The sequence below is a fragment of the Odocoileus virginianus genome, chromosome 8 (assembly GCF_023699985.2).
Source record: "Odocoileus virginianus isolate 20LAN1187 ecotype Illinois chromosome 8, Ovbor_1.2, whole genome shotgun sequence".
Lineage (NCBI taxonomy): Eukaryota > Metazoa > Chordata > Mammalia > Artiodactyla > Cervidae > Odocoileus > Odocoileus virginianus.
This window is the reverse complement of record NC_069681.1, coordinates 37,484,465-37,504,906: the sequence shown is the minus strand read 5'-3', so window position 1 is coordinate 37,504,906 and position 20,442 is coordinate 37,484,465. Positions and strand designations below refer to the sequence as shown.

Genomic DNA, 20,442 nt, shown 5'->3' with positions numbered 1-20,442 from the left:
TACCTATTGGATTTCTATAGAAGAACAATACTGGAGCTTTCAAAACGGAACACAACATTTTGTTATGCAAAGTTTGTGAAGAGTTAACAAGGACGTAGAAAATCAACAAAGACCTCGTGATGCCAAAAAGGACAGTAGAAAAAGTGAACCCTGAAATAAAGAAACATCACTCAGCACAAGATCTCTGCCTTATCCTCAATGATGTTGAAGCATGACAGACAGTTTATAAAGATATTGTGTATTTTATTCTATAAATAAGATTTATATAAAATTTTACACATGTAGACTATAGAATAAATTTATATATCTATATATAAATATACATATGAAATGGTTGTATAAGAGCTTGATGCTGTCACAAAATACATTTATAAAGAAGAATATAAAAATCACTATTTTCCTCTCACTAAATAGAAACAACACAGTAGGGGGCGGGGATGTCTTATATAAATTAGTTTCATAATTCACTTACAAGTTCATAATTTCCTAATTCACTTACAAGTTCTAATAAAAACTCACAAGAAAGATAATTACAGGGCTTCCTTGGTAGTTCAGTGTTGGAGACTGTCTGCCAATGCAGGAGACATGGGTTCGATCCCTGACCCAGGTGGATCTCACATGTCTCAGAGCAACTTAACCTGTGCTCCATAACTATTGAGCTTGTGCTCTAGAGCCCAGGAACCACAACTACTAAAGCCCACTGGCTGCATCTACTGAAGTCCACACACCCTAGAGCCCATGCTCTGAAATAAGAGAAGCCATGCAATAAGAAACCCGCACATCACAATTAGAGAGTGGACTCTGCCCTTGGCAAGTAGAGAAAGTCCACACAGCAATGAAGACCCAGCACAGCCAAAAACAAATAAAACTTAAAAAAAAATTTAGTTATTTAAACACTTTTTAAAAACAAAAAGAAAGATAATTATGAAAAATAGTTGATCTTCTTCCCTTTGCCACATTTCAAATCCCACTAGTTACATATTTCATAATCAAAGCATACCTCAGTTTTAGATATCAGCGTGAGAAGGAAGAGGAACAGGAGAAATGACTTACCATTTCCTTGTAAACAGTAAATTTACATGAAAATTTACTTCTATATAAAGTAGCTACTTGAGAATCTACTTTTATAGCACAGAGAATTCTACTCAGTGGTGACCTAAATGGGAAGGAAATTTTTAAAAATTGGGATATATGTGTACTGTGCATATGACTGATAGCACTTTGTTGTACAGCAAAATCCAACACAACACTGTAAAGCAACTAGACTCCAGTGAAAATTGATAAAAATAAAATAAATAAAAAGTAACATAGCTATTTCTAAGTCCAAGTAGTTTTAAAGAGTACGGAAGGACCATATTAAGTTGCAAACAGATAATCTCTTAAATGCAAGAAACTATTATGACGAGAGATAATTATAACCTAAATAATAATTTATAGATAATCTAAACAAGCAACTAACCTCTCACTACGTGTCTTAAGGAAACACAAAGCATTTGCAAATAAATATAATCATTTAAAATTTTTTATCAATGATAAATGAGCATCACTATGCATATAAAACCACGTCCAAAGTAAGGAGGAGCGGCCGAGAGGAGAAACTCCACGTTTAAGGTCAGGAGCGGTGCCTGCACTTCACTAGACCAGCCGTGTGGAGATACCCCACATCCAAGGTCAGAGAAACGACAGTAAGATGGGAGGCACTGGAGCAGCTGTGAGGAGATACCCCACGTCCAAGGGCAAAGAAGCAGCCCCAGCAAGACGGTAGGAGGGGCAAATTCATGATTAGAATCAAACCCCATTCCCACCAGAGATGCTCAGAGGGCTCAAACGAACCTTGTGTGCACCAGGACCCAGGGCCCCCACAGAGACTGAGACAGAACTGTGTCTGAGCGTCTCCTGTGGAGGTATGGGTTGGCAGTGGTCTGCCGCAGGGACAGGGGCTCTGGGTGTGGGTATGGCATAAGTTCTCTTGGAGGAGGTCGCCATTAACCCCACCACAGAGCTGCCAGAACTTACACAAGACTGGGAAATAGACTCTTGGAGGGCACAACAGAACCTTATGGACCAGGACCAAGAAGGGTGGAACAGTGACCCCACAGGAGACTTGCCTTTGTATGACCAGGAGTCTCTGGCAAAGGTGTGGGTTGGTGGTGGCCTGCTGCAGGGTTGAGGGTATGGCCTGTAGCAGTACATGCATGGGATCTTTTGAGGGAGGTCACCATTATCTTCATTACCTCCACCATAGTTTGGCCCCAGGTAAATAGCAGGGAGGGAACACAACTCCACCCATCAATAGAAAATTGGATTAAAGATTTACTGAGCACGGCCCCACCCATCAGAACAAGACCCAGTTTCCCCCTCAGTCAGTCTATCCCATCAGGAAACTTGCATAAGCCTCTAATCCTTCTCCATCAGAGGGCAGACAGACTGAAAACCACAATCATAGAAAACTAACCAATCTAATCACATGGACCACATAACTGTCTAACTCCATGAAACTAAGAGCCATGCCCTGTAGAAGCACCTAAGACGATGGGTGATGGTGGTGAGTTCTGACAAAATGTGGTCCACTGGAGAAGGGAATGGCAAACCACTTCAGTATTCTTGCCTTGAGAACCCCATGAACAGTATGAAAAGGCAAAAAGATAGGACACTGAAAACATGAACTCCCCAGGTCAGTAGGTGCCCAATATGCTACTAGAGATAAGTGGAGAAATAACTCCAGAAATAATGAAGAGATGGAGCCAAAGCAAAAACAACACCCAGTTGTGGGTGTGACTGGTAATGGAAGCAAGGTCTGATGCTATAAAGAGCAATATTGTATAAGAACCTGGAATGTTAGCTCCATGAATCAAGGCAAATTGGAAGCAATCAAACAGGAGATGGCAAGAGTAAATGTCGACATTTTAGGAATCAGCGAACTAAAATGGACTGGAATGGGTGAATTTAACTCAGATGACCATTATATCTACTACTGTGGGCAGAAATCCCTTAGAAGAAATGGAGTAGCCATCATAGTCAACAAAAGAGTCCGAAATGCAGTACTTGGATGCAGTCTCAAAAACGATAGAATGATTTCTGTTCGTTTCCAAAGCAAACCATTCAATATCACTGTAATCCAAGTCTATGCCCTGACCAGTAATGCTGAAGAAGTTGAAGTTGAATGGTTCTATGAAGTGAAGACCTTGTAGAATTAACACCAAAAAAGATAGATGTCCTTTTCATTACAGGGGACTGGAATGCAAAAGTAGGCAGTGAAGAAACACCCAGAGTAACAGGCAAATTTGGCCTTGGAGTACGGAATGAAGCAGGGCAAAGGCTAATAGAGTTCTCCCAAGAGAATGCAGTGATCATACCAAACACCCTCTTCCAAAAACACAAGAGAAGACTCTACACATGGACATTGCAAGATGGTCAACACCGAAATCAGACTGATTATATTTTTTTGCAGCCAAAGATGGAGAAGCTCTATTACAGTCAGCAAAAACAAGACTGGGAGCTCACTGTGGCTCAGATCATGAACTCCTTACTGCCAAATTCAGACTTAAATTGAAGAAAGTAGGGAAAACCACTAGACCATTCAGGTATGACCTAAATCAAATCCCTTAAGATTATAGAGTGGAAGTGAGAAATAGATTTAAGGGACTAGATCTGATAGAGTGCCTGATGAACTATGGACAGAGGTTCATTATACAGGGAGCAAGACCAATCGAAAGAAAAAGGAATGCAAAACAGCAAAATGGCTCTCTGAGGAGGCCTTACAAATAGCTATGAAAAGAAGAGAAGCCAAAAGCAAAGGAGAAAAGGAAAGATATACACCTTTGAATGCAGAGTTGCAAAGAATAGCAAGAAGAGATAAGAAAGCCTTCCTCAGTGATCAGTGCAAAGGAATACAGAAAACCAATAGAATGGGAAAGACTAGAGATCTCTTCAAGAAAATCAGAGATACCAAGAGGACATTTCATGAAAAGATGGGCTCAATAAAGGACAGAAATGGTATGGACCTAACAGAAGCAGAAGATATTAAAAAGAGGTGGCAAGAATACACAGAACTATACAAAAAAAGATCTTCATGACCCAGATAATCATGATGGTGTGATCACTCACCTAGAGACAGACATCCTGGAACGTGAAGTCAACTGGGCCTTAGGAAACATCACTATGAACGAAGCTAGTGGAGGTGATCGAATTCCAGTTGGGCTATCTCAAATCCTAAAAGATGATGCTGTCAAAGTGCTCTACCCAATACGCCAGCAAATTTGGAAAACTCAGCAGTGGCCATAGGACTGGAAAAGGTCAGTTTTCATTCCAATCCCAAAGAAAGGCAATCCCAAAGAATTCTCAAACTACCGCACAATTGCACTCATCTCACACTCTAGTAAAGTAATGCTCAAAATTCTCCAAGCCAGGCTTCAGCAATATGTGAATCATGAAGTTCCAGATGTTCAAGCTGGTTTTAGAAAAGCCAGAAGGACCAGAGATCAAACTCGCAACATTTGATGGATCATCGAAAAAGCAAGAGAGTTCCAGAAAAACATCTATTTCTGCTTTATTGACTATGCCAAAGCCTTTGACTGTGTGGATTACAATAAACTGTGGAAAATTCTGAAAGAGATGGGAATACCAGACCACCTGACCTGCCTCTTGAGAAACCTGTATGCAGGTCAGGAAGCAACAGTTAGAACTGGATGAGAGGGTAACAGGCAGGAAGGCCAGGGGTCTCCAAACAGAGGAAAGAGGCTGCAAGTGCCAGACATTTTTCTCTCTCTTAAGCGGCAGGAGGAAACAAACCAGCAATATTTTTTCTTCTCTATACAGATTTAAAAGGAGGTTTCTCTTAAAATGCTGTGTTACCCTGACACCTGGTTTCACCTGAAGCTAACTACTCTCAAACCTTGAGTTAACTAATACATTTCTTTTTCTTATGGAAACGTTCTCTTAAGCTATGTTAATGTACCCCAGACTATCTTCAAGTTGGTTCTGCCAAATGGCCCAACCTACTTACTCAGGTATTGTTCCCCTAATCTATGTAAATGAAACTATTTGTTGGTGATCTGCCCTTCTACAAGATTCAAGTCAATCATTTTATGGCCAGGGATGAATTATCTGGTGCCATTCTAAGTTTTATGACATTCTTTTCTTTTCATTAACAGATTGTGAGTGACTATATAACAATAATGTATTCTGCCTGAGGACAGTCTTTGGATTAAACCTTCTGGCTAATTCTGCTATGTTAAAACATAAATTATGGGAGTAGGTCTGGTCTTTACAAGGATGTATCCTGCCTGAGGACAATCTTTGGATTAAACCTTCTGGCCAACTCTGTTATCTTAAAATGTAAATTATGGGAGTAGGTCTGGTGAGGTCTTTACAACCTCCAGACATTCTTTGGATGCATTGGAGAGTATATAACTCCATTGCTAACACTAGCAAAAGGGGTACTCTTTTGCCCCCTTCTGATGCCTATGTCAGAAGCTTTCTCTATCTCCTTTATACTTTAATAAAACTTTATTACACAAAAGCTCTGAGCTATCCAGCCTCGTCTTTGGCCCCGGATTGAATTCATCTCCTCCGGAGGCCAAGAATCCCAGTGTCTTATTGTTCAGCAACAGACTGGTTCCAAATAGAAAAAGGAGTATGTCAAGGCTATATATTGTCACTGTGCCTATTTAACTTATATGCAGACTACATCATAAGAAATGCTGGGCTGGATGAAGCACAAGCTGGAATCAAGATTGCCGGGAGAAATTTCAATAACCTCAGATGTGCAGATGACATCACCCTCATGGCAGAAATGAAGAACTAAAGAGCCTGTTGATGAAAGTGAAAGAGAGGAGTGAAAAAGTTGGTTTAAAGCTCAACATTCAGAGAACAAAGATCGTGGCATCCAGTTCCATCACTTCATGGCAAATAGATGGAACAACAGTGGAAACAGTGGCTGACTTTATTTTTTTGGCTCCAAAATCATTGCAGATGGTGACTTCAGCCATGAAATAAAAAGATGGTTACTCCTTGGAAGAAAAGTTGTGACCAACCTAGACAGCATTTAAAAAGCAGAGACATTACTTTTCCAATAAACATCCATCTAGTCAAGGCTATGGTTTTTCCAGTGGTCATGTATGGATGTGAGAGTTGGACTATAAAGAAAACTGAGCACCAAAGAATTGAAGCTTTTGAACTGTGGTGTTGGAGAAGACTCTTGAGAGTCCCTTGGACAGCAAGAGATCCAACCAGTCCATCCTGCAGAAAATCAGTCTGTAGTGTTCATTAGAAGGACTGATGTGGAAGTGAAATTCCAATACTTTGGCCACTTGATGTGAAGAGTTGACTCATTGAAAAAGACCCTGATGCTGGGAAAGATTGAAGGCAAGAGGAGAAGGGGATGACAGACGATGAGATGGTTGGATGGCATCACTGACTCAATGGACATGAGTTTGAGTAAACTCTGGGAATTGGTAATGAATAGGGAAGGCAAGGGTACTGCAGTCCATGGGGTGGCAAACAGTCAGACAGGACTGAGCAACTGAACTGAACTGATGCATATAAAAATGAAAATAGCCCTCTGAACATCTCTTCAACTCACAGCGGTAAATAAACGGGTGATGACTTTTGTAATAAATATTTCTTCAAGTACTCTTTTTCCATTCAGCTGACACATCAGTGTTAAACTCTGAAACCTGCTCCAATTCCTGAATTCCATCAACAAGCATTTGCCTTAGCCCACTATCCTATATGATTATATAACAGAATCCTTTCCTTCTTCCTTTAAGCCTCCATAGTCCACCAATTAAGAAGGTAAACAGCAAATGTATTACATTTCTTAGCAAGTGATTAACAAAATAAATACCAAATTTCAATGAGTAAATTTTTACATAACACATTCTTTGTAGAAAGTTTATACAAGTGTTTCCTGTGGGGATATTTTTGTTTATATATTTATTTTTTTACTGGAGTATAGTTGCTTTACAATGTTGTGTTACTCTCTGTACAAGGAAGTAAATTAGCAATATATACATATATCCCCTCCTCCCGGACCTCCCCCTCTCACCAATCCCACCCCTCTATGTCCTCAGAGAGCACTGAACTGAGCTCCCTGTACTATCCAGCAAGTTCCCACTAGCTATCTACTTTACACATAGTAGTGTATATATGTCAATCCTATCTCCCCATTCATCTCCTAAACCTCGCCCACATGTGTCCACACATATGTTCTCTACATCACCATCTCTATTCTTGCAAATAGGTTCATCTCTACCATTTTTCTTGATTTCACATATATGTGTTAATATAAGCATCTTTTTTGTTTTTCTTTCTGACTTATTTTACTCTGTATGATAGACTCTAGGTCCACCCATGTCTCTACAAATGAGCTAATTTCATTCTTTTTTGTAGCTGAGTAATAGTTCATTATATATAGGTACCAAAAACAAGATGAAAAGACAATCCTCAGAATGGGAGAAAATAACTGCAAACTAAGCAACTGACAAGGGATTAACCTTCAAAATATACAAACAGCTTATGCAGCTCAATATCAAAAAACAAACAATCCAAGCAAAAAATGAGTGGAATACGTAAGTAGACATTTCTCCAAAGAAAACATACAGATGGCCAACATTAAAAAACACTCTGTATCACTAATTATTAGAGAAATGCAGATCAAAACTACAATGAGGTACCACCTAACACCTCACACTAGAATGGCCATCAGCAAAAAATCTACAAACAATAAATGCTGGAAAGGCTGTAGAGAGAAGGGGACCCTCTTGCACTGTACGTAGGAATGTAAATTGTAACTACTATGGAGAACAGTATGGAGGTTCCTTAAACTAAAAATAGAACTACCATATGACTCCTGGTAGTCCAGGAGTCCCACTCCTAGACATATACCCAGAGAAAAACATGGTCCAAAAGGATACATACCAGGATATATGCTCCCCAATGTTCATTGCAGCACTGTTTCAGTTCAGTTGCTTAGTCATGTCTGAATCTTTGCCACCCCATGAGCTGTAGCACTCCAGGCCTCCCTGTACATCACCAACTCCCAGACTTCACTCAAACCCATGTACATTGAGTCAGTGATGCCATACAATCATCTCATTCTCTGTCGTCCCCTTCTCCTCCTGCCTTCAACCTTTCCCAGCATCAGGGTCTTTTCAGATGTGTTAGCTCTTCACATCAGGTGTCCAAAGTATTGGAGTTTCAACTTCAACATCAGTCCTTCCAATGAACACCCAGGACTGATCTCCTTCAGGATAGACTGGTTGGATCTCCTTGCAGTCCAAGGGACTCTCAAGAGTCTTCTCCAACACCATAGTTCAAAAGCTTCAATTCTCTGGTGCTCAGCTTTCTTTATAGTCCAATACTCACATCCATACATGACCACTGGAAAAACCATAGCCTTGACTAAATGGACCTTTGTTAGCAAAGTAATGTCTCTGCTTTTTAAATGTTGTCTAGGTTGGTCACAATTTTCCTTCCAAGGAGTAAGTGTCTTAATTTCATGGCTGCAGTCACCATCTGCGGTGATTTTGGAGCCCAGATAAATAAAGTCAGCCACTGTTTCCCCATCTATTTCCCAAGAAGGAATGGGCCATGATCTTAGTTTTCTGAATGTTGAGCTTGAAGCCAAGTTTCTCACTCTCCTCTTTCACTTTCATCAACATGCTCTTTAGTTTTTCTTCACTTTCTGCCATAAGGGTGGTGTCATCTGCACATCTGAAGTTATTGAAATTTCTCCCGGCAATCTTGATTCCAGCTTGTGCTTCATCCAGCCCAGTCTTTCTCATGATGTACTCTGCATATAAGTTAAATAGGCACAGTGACAATATGCAGCCTTTCCTATTTGGAACCAGTCTGTTGTTCCATGTCCAGTTCTAACTGTTGCTTCCTGACCTGCATACAGGTTTCTCAAGAGGCAGGTCAGGTGGTCTGGTATTCCCATCTCTTTCAGAATTTTCCACAGTTTATTGTAATCCACACAGTCAAAGGCTTTGGCATAGTCAATAAAGCAGAAATAGATGTTTTTCTGGAACTCTTGCTTTTTCAATGATCCTGCAGATGTTGGCAATTTGATCTCTGGTCCTTCTGGCTTTTCTAAAACCAGCTTGAACATGTGGAAGTTCATGGTTCATGTATTGCTGAAGCCTGGCTTGGAGAACTTTGAGCATTACCTTACTAGCGTGTGAGTGAGTACAATTGTGCGGTAGTTTGAGAATTCTTTGGGATTGCCTTTCTTAGGGATTGGAATGAAAACTGACCTTTTCCAGTCCTGTGGCCACTGCTGAGTTTTCCAAATTTGCTGACAGTATGTCAGCAGCACTGTTTACAGCAGCTAACATGTGAAAGCAACCTAAGCAACCATTGACAGGAATGGACAAAGAAGAGGTGGTACATACATACAATGGACTATTACAGGGCCAATAAAAATGAATGAAATAATGCCACTTGCCACAACATGGGTGGACCTAGAAGTTGTCAGGCTGAATGAAGTAAGTCAGAGAAGGAGAAATATTGTAAAACATCCCTTATAGGTGGAATCTAAAAAGAAATTATACAAATGAATGTATTTATGTAACAGAAATGTACTGACAGACTTAGAGAGAGAATGAAATTATGGTTGTCAGGGGGAAGAGATAGTTAGGGAGTTTGGGATCAACATGTACACTCTTCTATATTTAAAGTGGGTAACCAACAAGAACCTACTGTATAGCACAGGGAACTCTGCTCAGTTATGTGGTAGCCTGGATGGGGGGTGGGGAAGGGGTCTGGAGGAGAATGAATACACATATATGTATGCCCGAGTGCCTTTGCTGTCCACCTGAAACTATCACAACATTGTTAATCATCTATGTGTGCATGCTAAGTCACTTCAGTCATGTCCAACTCTTTACAACCCTATGGACCATAGCCCATCAGGCTCCTCAGTCCATGGGATATCGCAGGCAAGAATACTGGAGTTGGATGCCATTCCCTTCTCCAGGGATCAAACCCAGGTTTCCTGCATTGTAGGCAGATTCTTTACCATCTGAGCCACCAGGGAAGCCCAATCATTTAGAATCCAATAAAAATTATTTTATTACTTTTATTTATAATTAAAAATTAATTATTTTATAATTAGTTTATTAGTTTATTATTATTTATTATTATGCCCCAATATTAAAAGTAGCAAATATTTATAATAGCCAGGACATGGAAGCAATCTAAAGACCCATCAACAAATGAATGGGTAAAATTATACTTCAAATTTTAGATGAAGACATCCTTTAAACACTATGTAATGTTGTATATATTCTAAGCTCTTGTGAATACAGTGAGTCATGTTAATATTAGTCACATGTTAAATTAATCACACAGCTGGAGATGAGATAACACTGTGAACTCAAGGTAAGAAAGAGAAGGAATCTATCCCCAGACACTGGATTCCCCCTGCTTAGCTCCTCAAGTAATCAGTGATGCCCAAGAGACGAGCAGTGTGGTGAAGGGGAGTTTGCATACCTGCAAGATCACTAAAAGCCAGAGCTTATTCAGACAGAATTGGAACCATCTGAACCACAGAGTAGGGATCTGTTTCTAATCCCATTGCCCATCCATATAACAATATAAAATTTAGCTAAAGCAACCTATTAGAATAGACAATAACATGTATTTACAGTGGCTGATTTTCTGAATGTGCAATCCTGGTTTAACTACCAAAATCCAGTGCACAATAAATCAAGAATATACATTCAATTTCTTTCTTCTAGATTTTAAAAATAATTGTTCTAGTTAATTCATAGAGCAAATGCAAATCAAACTCTTAAATCTGTTGAGACATTACTGAATTATGCCTGGAAGCCCTAGATGCTCACACAGGCTCCTTGTAAGCACCTCAGACTCTCATACAATAGACTGGAGAATTCAACTTTACCTGAATAGACTTCTAAATACCAGTTCAGATCAAGCATCACCAATATCTCTTCTTTTCCATATACCCCAAAATACAGGTCACTTTGTAACTTTGCCCTGTGGAACAGGAAAGAAAAAAATATTATGCTTCAAACAGAATGTATTCAAATACAAAAAAAAAAACAAAACAAAACTCAATTTGGGAAATGTGTTTTATGCTAGAAAAATGGCTCCCAGTTCACAAGGCTCTGTATCCATCTACCTTATAAAGATTCAATTTGAATCACAACCTTCAGCTCTCAAAATCATCTATGAGGAAGCTGCTGAGGGTCAGACATGGGGAGACACAACGGGAGGGTCACTCTCCACCAGCAGGAACTTTATTTTTCCTCAGGGAAACTATGTGAGGGTCAGAAGCGGAGGCTGAACTAGCCCCATCTCTCCCCCTGACTGTGGGAAAGTGAGGCTCCATGTAGATTTCTCAGCACTTTGGGTCAGACCAGGAATCACTCACCAGTATGCAAGCCACCAGTCCTGCAGGGTGTAGGCGACCTGGAGCAGGAAACACAGTCACTCAGACGCTGACGTCACTGAGCCTCACCCCCCCCCCCCCACCCCTCACAGGATGGGGGAGGGGAAGGCTCCAGGACACGGAGGCGGTCCTTCCGGTTCAGGTCTCCATCAAGCCCCACAACCCAGATGGCCACAGGACAGGGGAGGGCATCTTACATGTTAATATCTTTAAAAGATATTCTTTTTTCCCTGGAAGTTCTCTATCATGTACACAACACCAATAAGCTTCACTTATTTTGCTCCCCACAGATAATGTATTTCAAAGCAAACCCAAGTGAACTGCAAAATGCAGTAATAAGAGTGCAGATGTTTTGATTTTTCCAAGAAAAACACATTTGACAAGTACTGTGATGGTCAGCTGTCTGTGTCAGCTTGGGCAAGCCAGTGTCCAGTGATTCAACCAAATACTCGTCTAGATGTTGCCGTGAAGGTATTTTGTGGGTGTGGTTCACATCCATCATCAGAACTTCAGCAGAGGAGATCACACTCAACACTGTGGTGGCCTCATCCAGTCAGTCAAAGGCCCTAAGAGCAAAACCTGAGGCTTCTTGGAGGAAGAAGAAATTCTGCCTCAAGACAGCAGGGTCCGCTCCTGCCTGAAGTTCCAGCCTTCAGGTCTGCCTTTCTGATTTCACATCCACCCAGCTAGATCCCACAACTGCATGAGCCAGTCCTTTGAGATAAATATCTGCATATACATATTAAAAATAATGATAACATAAATACAGTATAAATATGTAAATACCAAGCTGGTGGCACACACCAAAATAAATGTCCTTATTTACCTGAGCTGCGATGTTCACTAGAATAAGGAAAATGATGATAAACCACTGAGCACCGGCTGTGATGTAATTGTTGTAGGTCTTAATACCAACTTTTCCTTCCAAACGGTCCTCAAGAGGAAGTGTGACCTCTATATTCTCAGTCTGGGAGAGGAAAATGACAGTGAGAGACAAAATTTTAAATAAGGAATCCCCAAATGTGAAAAGTTCAATGAAGCCTCCCACAGCAAAGCTGTGGGGAGACAGACACATCTCATACACTAGTAGGAGTGCAAGATGGTCCATCTCCTATGGAGAGGAGTGTGGGAATATCTGGTCAAACCACGTGTGCATTTATCCTTGGACTCAGCCATCCCACTCCTAAGAATCTGTTAGAAATAAGAAAGTATCATTTGTACAAGGTCATTCACTGTATGGTGGTTTTGCTTAAAGTCACTCACGACTCCCAGCAGAAGCTTGTTCCAAAATAATACACAAAATGATATGAAGCTTAAGTATCCTTATAGATAATTTGTGTCACTCAATCATAGAAACATGAAACATACAGCATACTTGTGGTTCAAAATACTAGCTAAATACAGTAAACTGAGATCACAGAGTGAATTTGAGTAAAATGGGTTTGGATAGTAAGAGACAAGCATATAATCTGAATCTATTTGATTCCTAAATTTCAGAGAGTGATTCCTGAGTTAAGAAACTGAGGATTTAATCCAAATGCTTATCAGAATCATTCAGAGTTTAGATACTGAAGAATACCTATGTATGTTTTTAAGGGAGATCTAGTGCATTTCCTCATTTCTGTCTGAAGGACTTGGAATGCATTATAGAGTCACAGGAGACCAGGATGTCCTCAGCTCTGTCCTGACCACTGGGATTAAAGGTGGATTAGACATGGTTCTCAGTCTTAAAGGATAAGAAAGGAAGATGGGAACTAAGTCCAAAGTCTGCTGTTGGTCAGATTCTTTGCACATGCTACCTCTGATCCATCATAAACCATCTGATGATGAGGCAAAATACTACCATCAGTCACCTGCAGTGCTAGAACATTCCAACATATAGGAAAAGTAGCTGATTTAATGTGGCAACATCAGGACTCAGTCTAAGGGGTCTTCACATTAAGCCTATGGATGCATAAGGGAAGCTGGGGGCCACCACAGTGAGTAGGATGTAACTATGGTAAGTGAAAGAGTTCACAGATCATTGTGAGTCACATATACCCAGGAAGTCACAGCAGTGCACCCACTCCTGGTCTCCATAAGATCCTCCATCCTACACCCAAAGGGGAACCACAAGCAGGCTTGCTCCCTTCATGCTCTTCTAACTCTACCAGTTCCATGGAACAGGGCCTTGGAATCTTAGGGTCTACTTTAGGACAAATGAAGATGTCACCAGTGGAACAGACTGAAGGTCCATGAGTCTACCAAGAGCAGACATACAGCAGCATGTTGAGGGATGAGAAACTCACATCTTGGAGCTCTGGGGCAGCACCTCTCATCAAGGGTCTGGACTGATTCTTCAGGGCAGAAGATTCCAGATCTGGAGATGGTTCTTCCTCATTCCTCTTTAAAAGGAAACTCAAAATCTACCCCAGATTTCAGGAGCTCAATATAAGTCCCACATTGTACTATTTTGCCCTAAAATAAAGAATTTGAGAGGAATATATTTTTTTTCCATTTATTTTTATTAGTTGGAGGCTAATTACTTTACATCATTACAGTAGTTTTTGTTATACATTGAAATGAATTAGCCATGGATTTACATGTATTCCCCATCCCAGTCCCCCCTCCCACCTCCCTCTCCACCCGATCCCTCTGGGTCTTCCCAGTGCACCAGGCCCGAGCACTTGTCTCATGTACCCAACCTGGGCTGGTTATCTGTTTCACCCTAGATAATATACATGTTTCAATGCTGTGAGAGGAATATATTTGCATTAGATACTAGTAACATAATCTGAACACTAATCAACTAAAGTTAACTGGTCATAAATTATGATTTCCCTAAGGAAATGATCCTTGGGTCTGACATTGTGGTTGACAAATCTAATGCAGTTCAACTCTACACAGAACAGAACATTTTATTCTCTGCTAAACCCTGTGTTAGGTTCTGAGGAATATGAAAGAAATGTGTGATCGTGTGTTAAGAATGGAGGCCACTGACATAACTACCGTCAGCACTTAGGGAAGCAAGAAGTACAGAGGCTGGTGGAAGGATCAGCTCAGTCTTTTTAGACATGGGAACTGAGAGACGCCTCATGTGAGAAGCAGAATTTTTTAAAAAATTAATTGGGGAGGATATTCCAGGAAAGAAAAATACTGACACAACTACATAGGTAACAGTCATTCATCAAAACTTCACTGACCACTGTCATTTTCATAGTATCTTATGCTTAGCTGGGACAGGACATGTAGGAACCAGCCCTGGACAGAGAACCCAGGTGCTGCATCTTCACAGTATTTTATAGCTTCCCCACAAATGCAGGAAGTTCCCAACTGAAAATTCAATATTCCACCTGTTGAAGCAACTAAACAAGGAAGCCATGAGATTGGGGTGGTGCTAATGCCTTGGCAGCCAGCAAACCAAAATCTAAGCCACAGTCAGTGCACCCAGATCCAAGAAAAAAACCTAGGAACAACCAACCACAAGCAGCCAACGAGGCTTCCCCAAATCAGGCCTCTGTTTATGCTACAGCCAATCTAATTATTTTCTTTGAACACATGTGACCCATCCTTGCACAGTTTCCCTCCCTTACAAAGTCATATAAAATAATTTGCAGATATTTTCACAATTTTCTCACCCCATGAAACAAGACTCGGCTGATTTAGTCAGTGGCAAACAAAATATTATAAAAAATCCTAAAATTAAAAATTCATAAAATGAGAGCAGCTCTGGTTAAGACAAGTCAGGTGGAAAAAGATGGCCCAGGACCCTCGCTGGACCCTCTCTCACCCTATCCCCTGAGGTGACCCCTGGAAGAAACTCAGTGAAGACTTTGGGTACCATCTGACACCACAGAACTGGAAAATTATTCACTATATATTGTGTTATTTCACTTGGGAGGCAAAATTCATGTATCTTTTAAAATGAAATTACCACTTTCCACTTTACATCTGTAAGATGCACAAGGAAATGACTAGTGAGTACAAAGGTTGCTACTGTACTCTGCAAGCAAGTACTGACAATTTCAAAAGGACAGCCATCCTCTCCCTTCTGTAAATGGGACCAGATGAATAGTAAGGAATCTTTTAAAACCCACATCAGACCACATCACTCCTCTGGTCTGGACTGTCCAACACTTCCATCCCACTTCCACCCACGGCCCACTGCTCAGAGACCAGCTCCCTCCACATCCCACTGCTCACTCTCTCCAGAGTCTTCATGCATTCCTCCAACCTGCTGGGTCAGCTCCTTCCTTAGGACCCCCTGCCTCAGACCCGCCTATGAAAGGGGATTGCATGGCCCCCACCTTCATGTCACTCAGGCCACGTGAGGCACCAGCTCTTTAAGCAGGCAGCCAGGATGTCAGCTCCACCCTCTCTCTTTGTCACATTTGTCCCCATAAGAACAGGAGCCCCATAAAGCAGAGCTTTATTGTCCTGCTGCACAGGCTCCCACACATATCAGGCGTGGAAAGAGACAGTGAGACCAGCAACTGGGGACACCAGCAGAGTGGGTGTCTCTGACCTGGGTGCTCAGATACCCAGCCTCACTTCTGGTGTTAATGGAAGATGCTCTTTAGCAAACTGTATGACAATCCCGCAGATACAAACAGGTTTTAGTATCTCTAATTTGCAAATAATATACTTTGACTTAAATCCTGGAAGGGGAAAACAAAAAGTTCTGTATAAAATAGCATCATTATCCTTAACAAATTTCACAGGAACAGTGATGACTCAGTAACCCTGTGGTAGCACTTTTATACACTTTAGGGTTTATGTGGCTTAGAGAATAGTAGTGACATTTCTACAGGTCTTTGGATTCATCGTCAAAGGCATGAACACCACCTTTGAGAAGAAGAAGCTGTAAAACTGAGGGAGGAGAGGAGAGAGAACCCAAGGAGAGAGTGACCTGCTGAGAGGCCTGGCTTTCAGCACACCTGAGTGCTAGCAAGCTCCACAGGCGTCTAGAAATTACTTACACCTTTCAATATCATGATCCAACTTGCAGCTTTTAGGTATTGCCACTGATGAGTCACTAAGATTGTGATCTTCTCCCTCAAGGCTTGACAGATACACCTACAAATGTAAAATGTACAGTATACACAAGCATATTAATGGGGCTGCTCCAAATTGGAAATATATTTTGTAAACATGAAACAAAGACAACACAGCAAAGATCTGTAGTTTAAATACCAAATCAATAATACAAATTGAATAAACATAAATCAATTAATCTGACTAGGTCCTCACAGTCATCAGCAGCAAACTTTAAAGAACAGTTACACTAAAAAATTCTAAAAAGCAATCTTGTGAAGGCACTAACAGCTAAGGCTTTTTTGCCTAAAACTCAGCTTAACCCATTTATATGTTTCATAAAGAAAAACAACCAATACTGAAATTCCTAAACATGACTGAACTAAAACACTTTTATCTCTATGCAGGAATGGAAAAGAGGAATCTATGTCATATGAAAATGTGTACATTTTTCTTAGGCAGTTTTCTAGGTGATTACTCATGATTAATGATATACATATTGCAACAAAAAAAAATAGATTCTTGGTAACTTTTGACAGTGCATTTTCTAGACACTTCTTTCAAAATAGTACTAGACAGAAAATTAATGCCAGTGTGGCTTCCATCAGTCTCTACAACATTCCCAGTCCCATTCAGGAAGCAAGCCTTTTTTCACTAGGACTGAACACCTTCCAAACATGAAAATGAAACAATGGAATCCAAATTACAGCAGGAATCTTCCAACGGCAACTTTAATTTCTTTTCTACAATAAAAAAACTGCTGCTGCATTTTAAAGGCAGACCCCCAGGAAGTGGTGCCAGTCCCATCCAGGAAGTAATTTTTTTTTTTACTTGCACTGAAAACTTTCTGAATGTGAAAATGAAAGATGAGAGTCCAAACAGTCCCAATCAGAGTGAAAAATCAGCCAAGGCTCAAAGGATACACAATTTTCTTAGCCAAGACCTCCTCAGAATTCAAACCTCAGTGTTTTTTTTTTTTTTTTTTTCATAGTAACCCCTCAGACTGCTCCTACATTTTAAAGGCAGACCCCTAGGAACTCAGCCCCAGTCTCACCCCAGAGGATCTATAGTCCCTCCAAGAAAGCGAGTGGGTGGGTCCAGGGCCCCAGTGACCACGGGCAGGGCTCCAGGCAGGTACTCTGGGAGCCTGAGCCCCTCGCAGAGCAAATCTCAGGGACCTGGGCCAGAGCTCAGCCTGTGAGTGAGTCAGACGGAGAGTCTGGAGGCAGCAGACTGCATCTCAGTCCCTCTCATGAGCCTGACGACATCAGACAAGTGACTAAACTTCAGACGCTTTTTAGGGGACTTCCCAGGTGATACAGCAGTTGGGGATCCATGTGCCAATGAAGGGGACACAGGTTAGACCCCTGGCAGCCCCGTAGGGGGACTAAGATCCCACATGTCTCAGAGTGCCTGAGCCTGTGCATCACAGCTGGAGAGGTTGTATGTTGCAACGGAAGATCCCACATGAAGCAAGAAGATCCGGTGTGCTGCAACTAGGATCTGATGCAGTCAAATAAATACATAAAAACTAATTAACTAAATATAATGCTATTTCTCCCAATCACTCTACTTTCCAAGTTTTTAGAGTAAAGATTTCCAAGTCATGCCATGAAAATGATTGATTCAACAGCCAGTTGTTTAATTGTTATTCCTATGTAAGGGCTGGGTTAATCTTATAATAACCATATGAAAGTGAAGTCGCTCAGTCATGTCCAACTCTTTGCGACCCCATGGACTCTAGCCTACCAGGATCCTCCATCCATGGGATTTTCCAGGCAAGAGTACTGGAGTGGGTTGCCATTTCCTTCTCCAGGGGATCTTCCTGACCTAGGCATCGAACCTAGGTCTCCCACATTGTAGGCAGACACTTAACCATCTGAGCAACCAGGGAAGTCTAGAAGTATGGAAGTGCACCCGTCTGGAAGTACACCAGGAAGTATATACCATGTATAATTCTATAATGGGCTGTGTTAAGAGTGGACACATCCAATGGTACAGGGATGTGTCTTTTTGTACCAAAAAGACAAAAAAGATAGAGTCCCCACCTTCATTCATTCGGTCAGCAGAGGTTTGTTGAGGAGCCAGGCACTGTCCTACATGCCAAGGATACACAGGAGACAACACTATATACCATGTAAATGGGGACATACAGAACGAGTATAGAAAATGCCCTTTTAGGCCATGACATGTGCTGTGAAGGAAAAGAAAGGGGGGCTGCTGTCTTAGATGGGGAGGCATGGGAGCCCTGAGACTCTCTGGGGAAACATCCTTGGAAGAAGACACAGCAGGTGCAGGGGTCCTGAGACTGAACAAGCCGGGCTGAGGTATCTTCCTGCATTCACAGCTTATGGGGGTTCAGAGGGTACTCATAAATGGTCAAGTGCAGCCCTCTGTGGGCTGTGGGAAGACAGGGGGCAGAGGTACCCCCTGGAGGAGCAGGGGGAATGGCAGGGCCCATTTTTCACCTTCTTTCTGTGCCCTGGCACACTGTTCCCTGGCTTGGGGACAGAGGGACCAGAACATACAGACTGACAGGGGTGAGAAAAAAGTGAAAATGAAAGTGTCAGTTGCTGAGTCATGTCGGACTCTTTGCGACCCCATGGACTGTAGCCATCCAGGTTCCTCTGTCCATGGGATTCTCCAGGCAAGAATGCTGGAGTGGGCAGCCATTCCCTTCTCCAGGGAGAGGTGAGAAAGGGCTCCCACAAAGCCAGCACAGCTGGAAAGGCTGATGGGAACAGACGGCAAAGAAGCCTGTTCTCTGAGGACCTGGCGCTGCATCTTTAACATGGTTGGTGGGGGGTCTCTGAAGGGCTGGAGAAGGAGGGTGAGCTGTGTAAACAGCAATGTGGGAGTCTGATCAGGACAGACCCAAAGACCTGATGACACAGGATGCAGGGGTCTGGTGAGGTGGGGCTGAAACATGTTAAAATCCAAGCGAGACACAGGTAACACTGCATCAGTTTCCCTAAGGCGACTAACCTTCTGTAGGTGATAGAACCCACATAATGTCTGCAACATATAGGTGTAAATTCACAGAACCTTATTAAACTTGGATGTATATTCACAACTGAAAGAAACTGTTAACAGCAAATAGAGTGTGATTCATTCACTTTTAATACAAAACACTCCCCATGACTAATACAACATACACCCTGGCGAGCTGCAGTTCATGGGGTCGCAAAGAATTGGACATGGCTGAGCGACTGAACAATAACCCCATTACTAAGATTCGACATGTCCACCATCACTCATAGCATATTATTCCATCCAACTTTCTAACTAGAGAACATTCTCCCCTTGCTACTGAGTGATTTCATAAACTGCCTTCATGCTAAGTTTCCCTAGAGAATGTGGCTGTGATTAGCAAGCAATAATCTAAACAAGGTTGCTTCCATCAAATGTACATCCAGAGTCATTAAACCCAAAATGTTTAAGAAAACTTTACAAATACTTCCTGTGTTCGAAAAAGAACTTGGCTATCGTTACCATCTTTCTAAAGTCCATATATATGTGTTAGTATACTGTAATGGTCTTTATCTTTCTGGCTTACTTCGCTCTGTATAACGGGCTCCAGTTTCATCCATCTCATTAGAACTGATTCAAATGAATTCTTTTTAATGGCTGAGTAATATTCCATGGTGTATATGTACCACAGCTTCCTCATCATCTCTGAGATGGCATCGCTCGGGTTGCTGACAATGCCTGGCTTATAACTGCTGCATCACAGTTGGGGTCAGGGTACTCTAATTCAAGATCTGCTTTCTCGTGTGTAATGACCCAGAGACGTGGGGAATGGCTGGGCATTATTGCACATTTTTGCGGAATTTAGTGAAAGAGGGTACAGATATACAACTAGGGTGAGAAAAACAGTAAAATGAAGTGACTCAGATGTCATAGACGACTTGTGGACCCTGGCTGAGCATCAGGCCGCCAGGTTCCGAGAATGCGGTGGGCATTCTTTCCAAGAGAAAAAGGCTCACAAACCAGCACAGACTAAAGGGTGAAAC

The 20,442-nt window shown here is 41.6% G+C and overlaps 1 protein-coding gene across 1 annotated transcript in view; it reads right to left on the bottom strand.

Annotated features, from left to right (window-relative positions):
- The window catches only part of LOC110142410 (ATP-binding cassette sub-family C member 4-like), a 176,119-nt gene that overhangs the window by 83,325 nt on the left and 72,352 nt on the right, over positions 1-20,442 (bottom strand). The window contains 7 exon segments of the mRNA XM_070471513.1: positions 4-150; positions 10,907-11,001; positions 11,399-11,436; positions 12,243-12,383; positions 13,705-13,816; positions 13,818-13,873; positions 16,375-16,471. Coding sequence (XP_070327614.1) covers positions 4-150; positions 10,907-11,001; positions 11,399-11,436; positions 12,243-12,383; positions 13,705-13,816; positions 13,818-13,873; positions 16,375-16,471 — 686 coding nt within the window.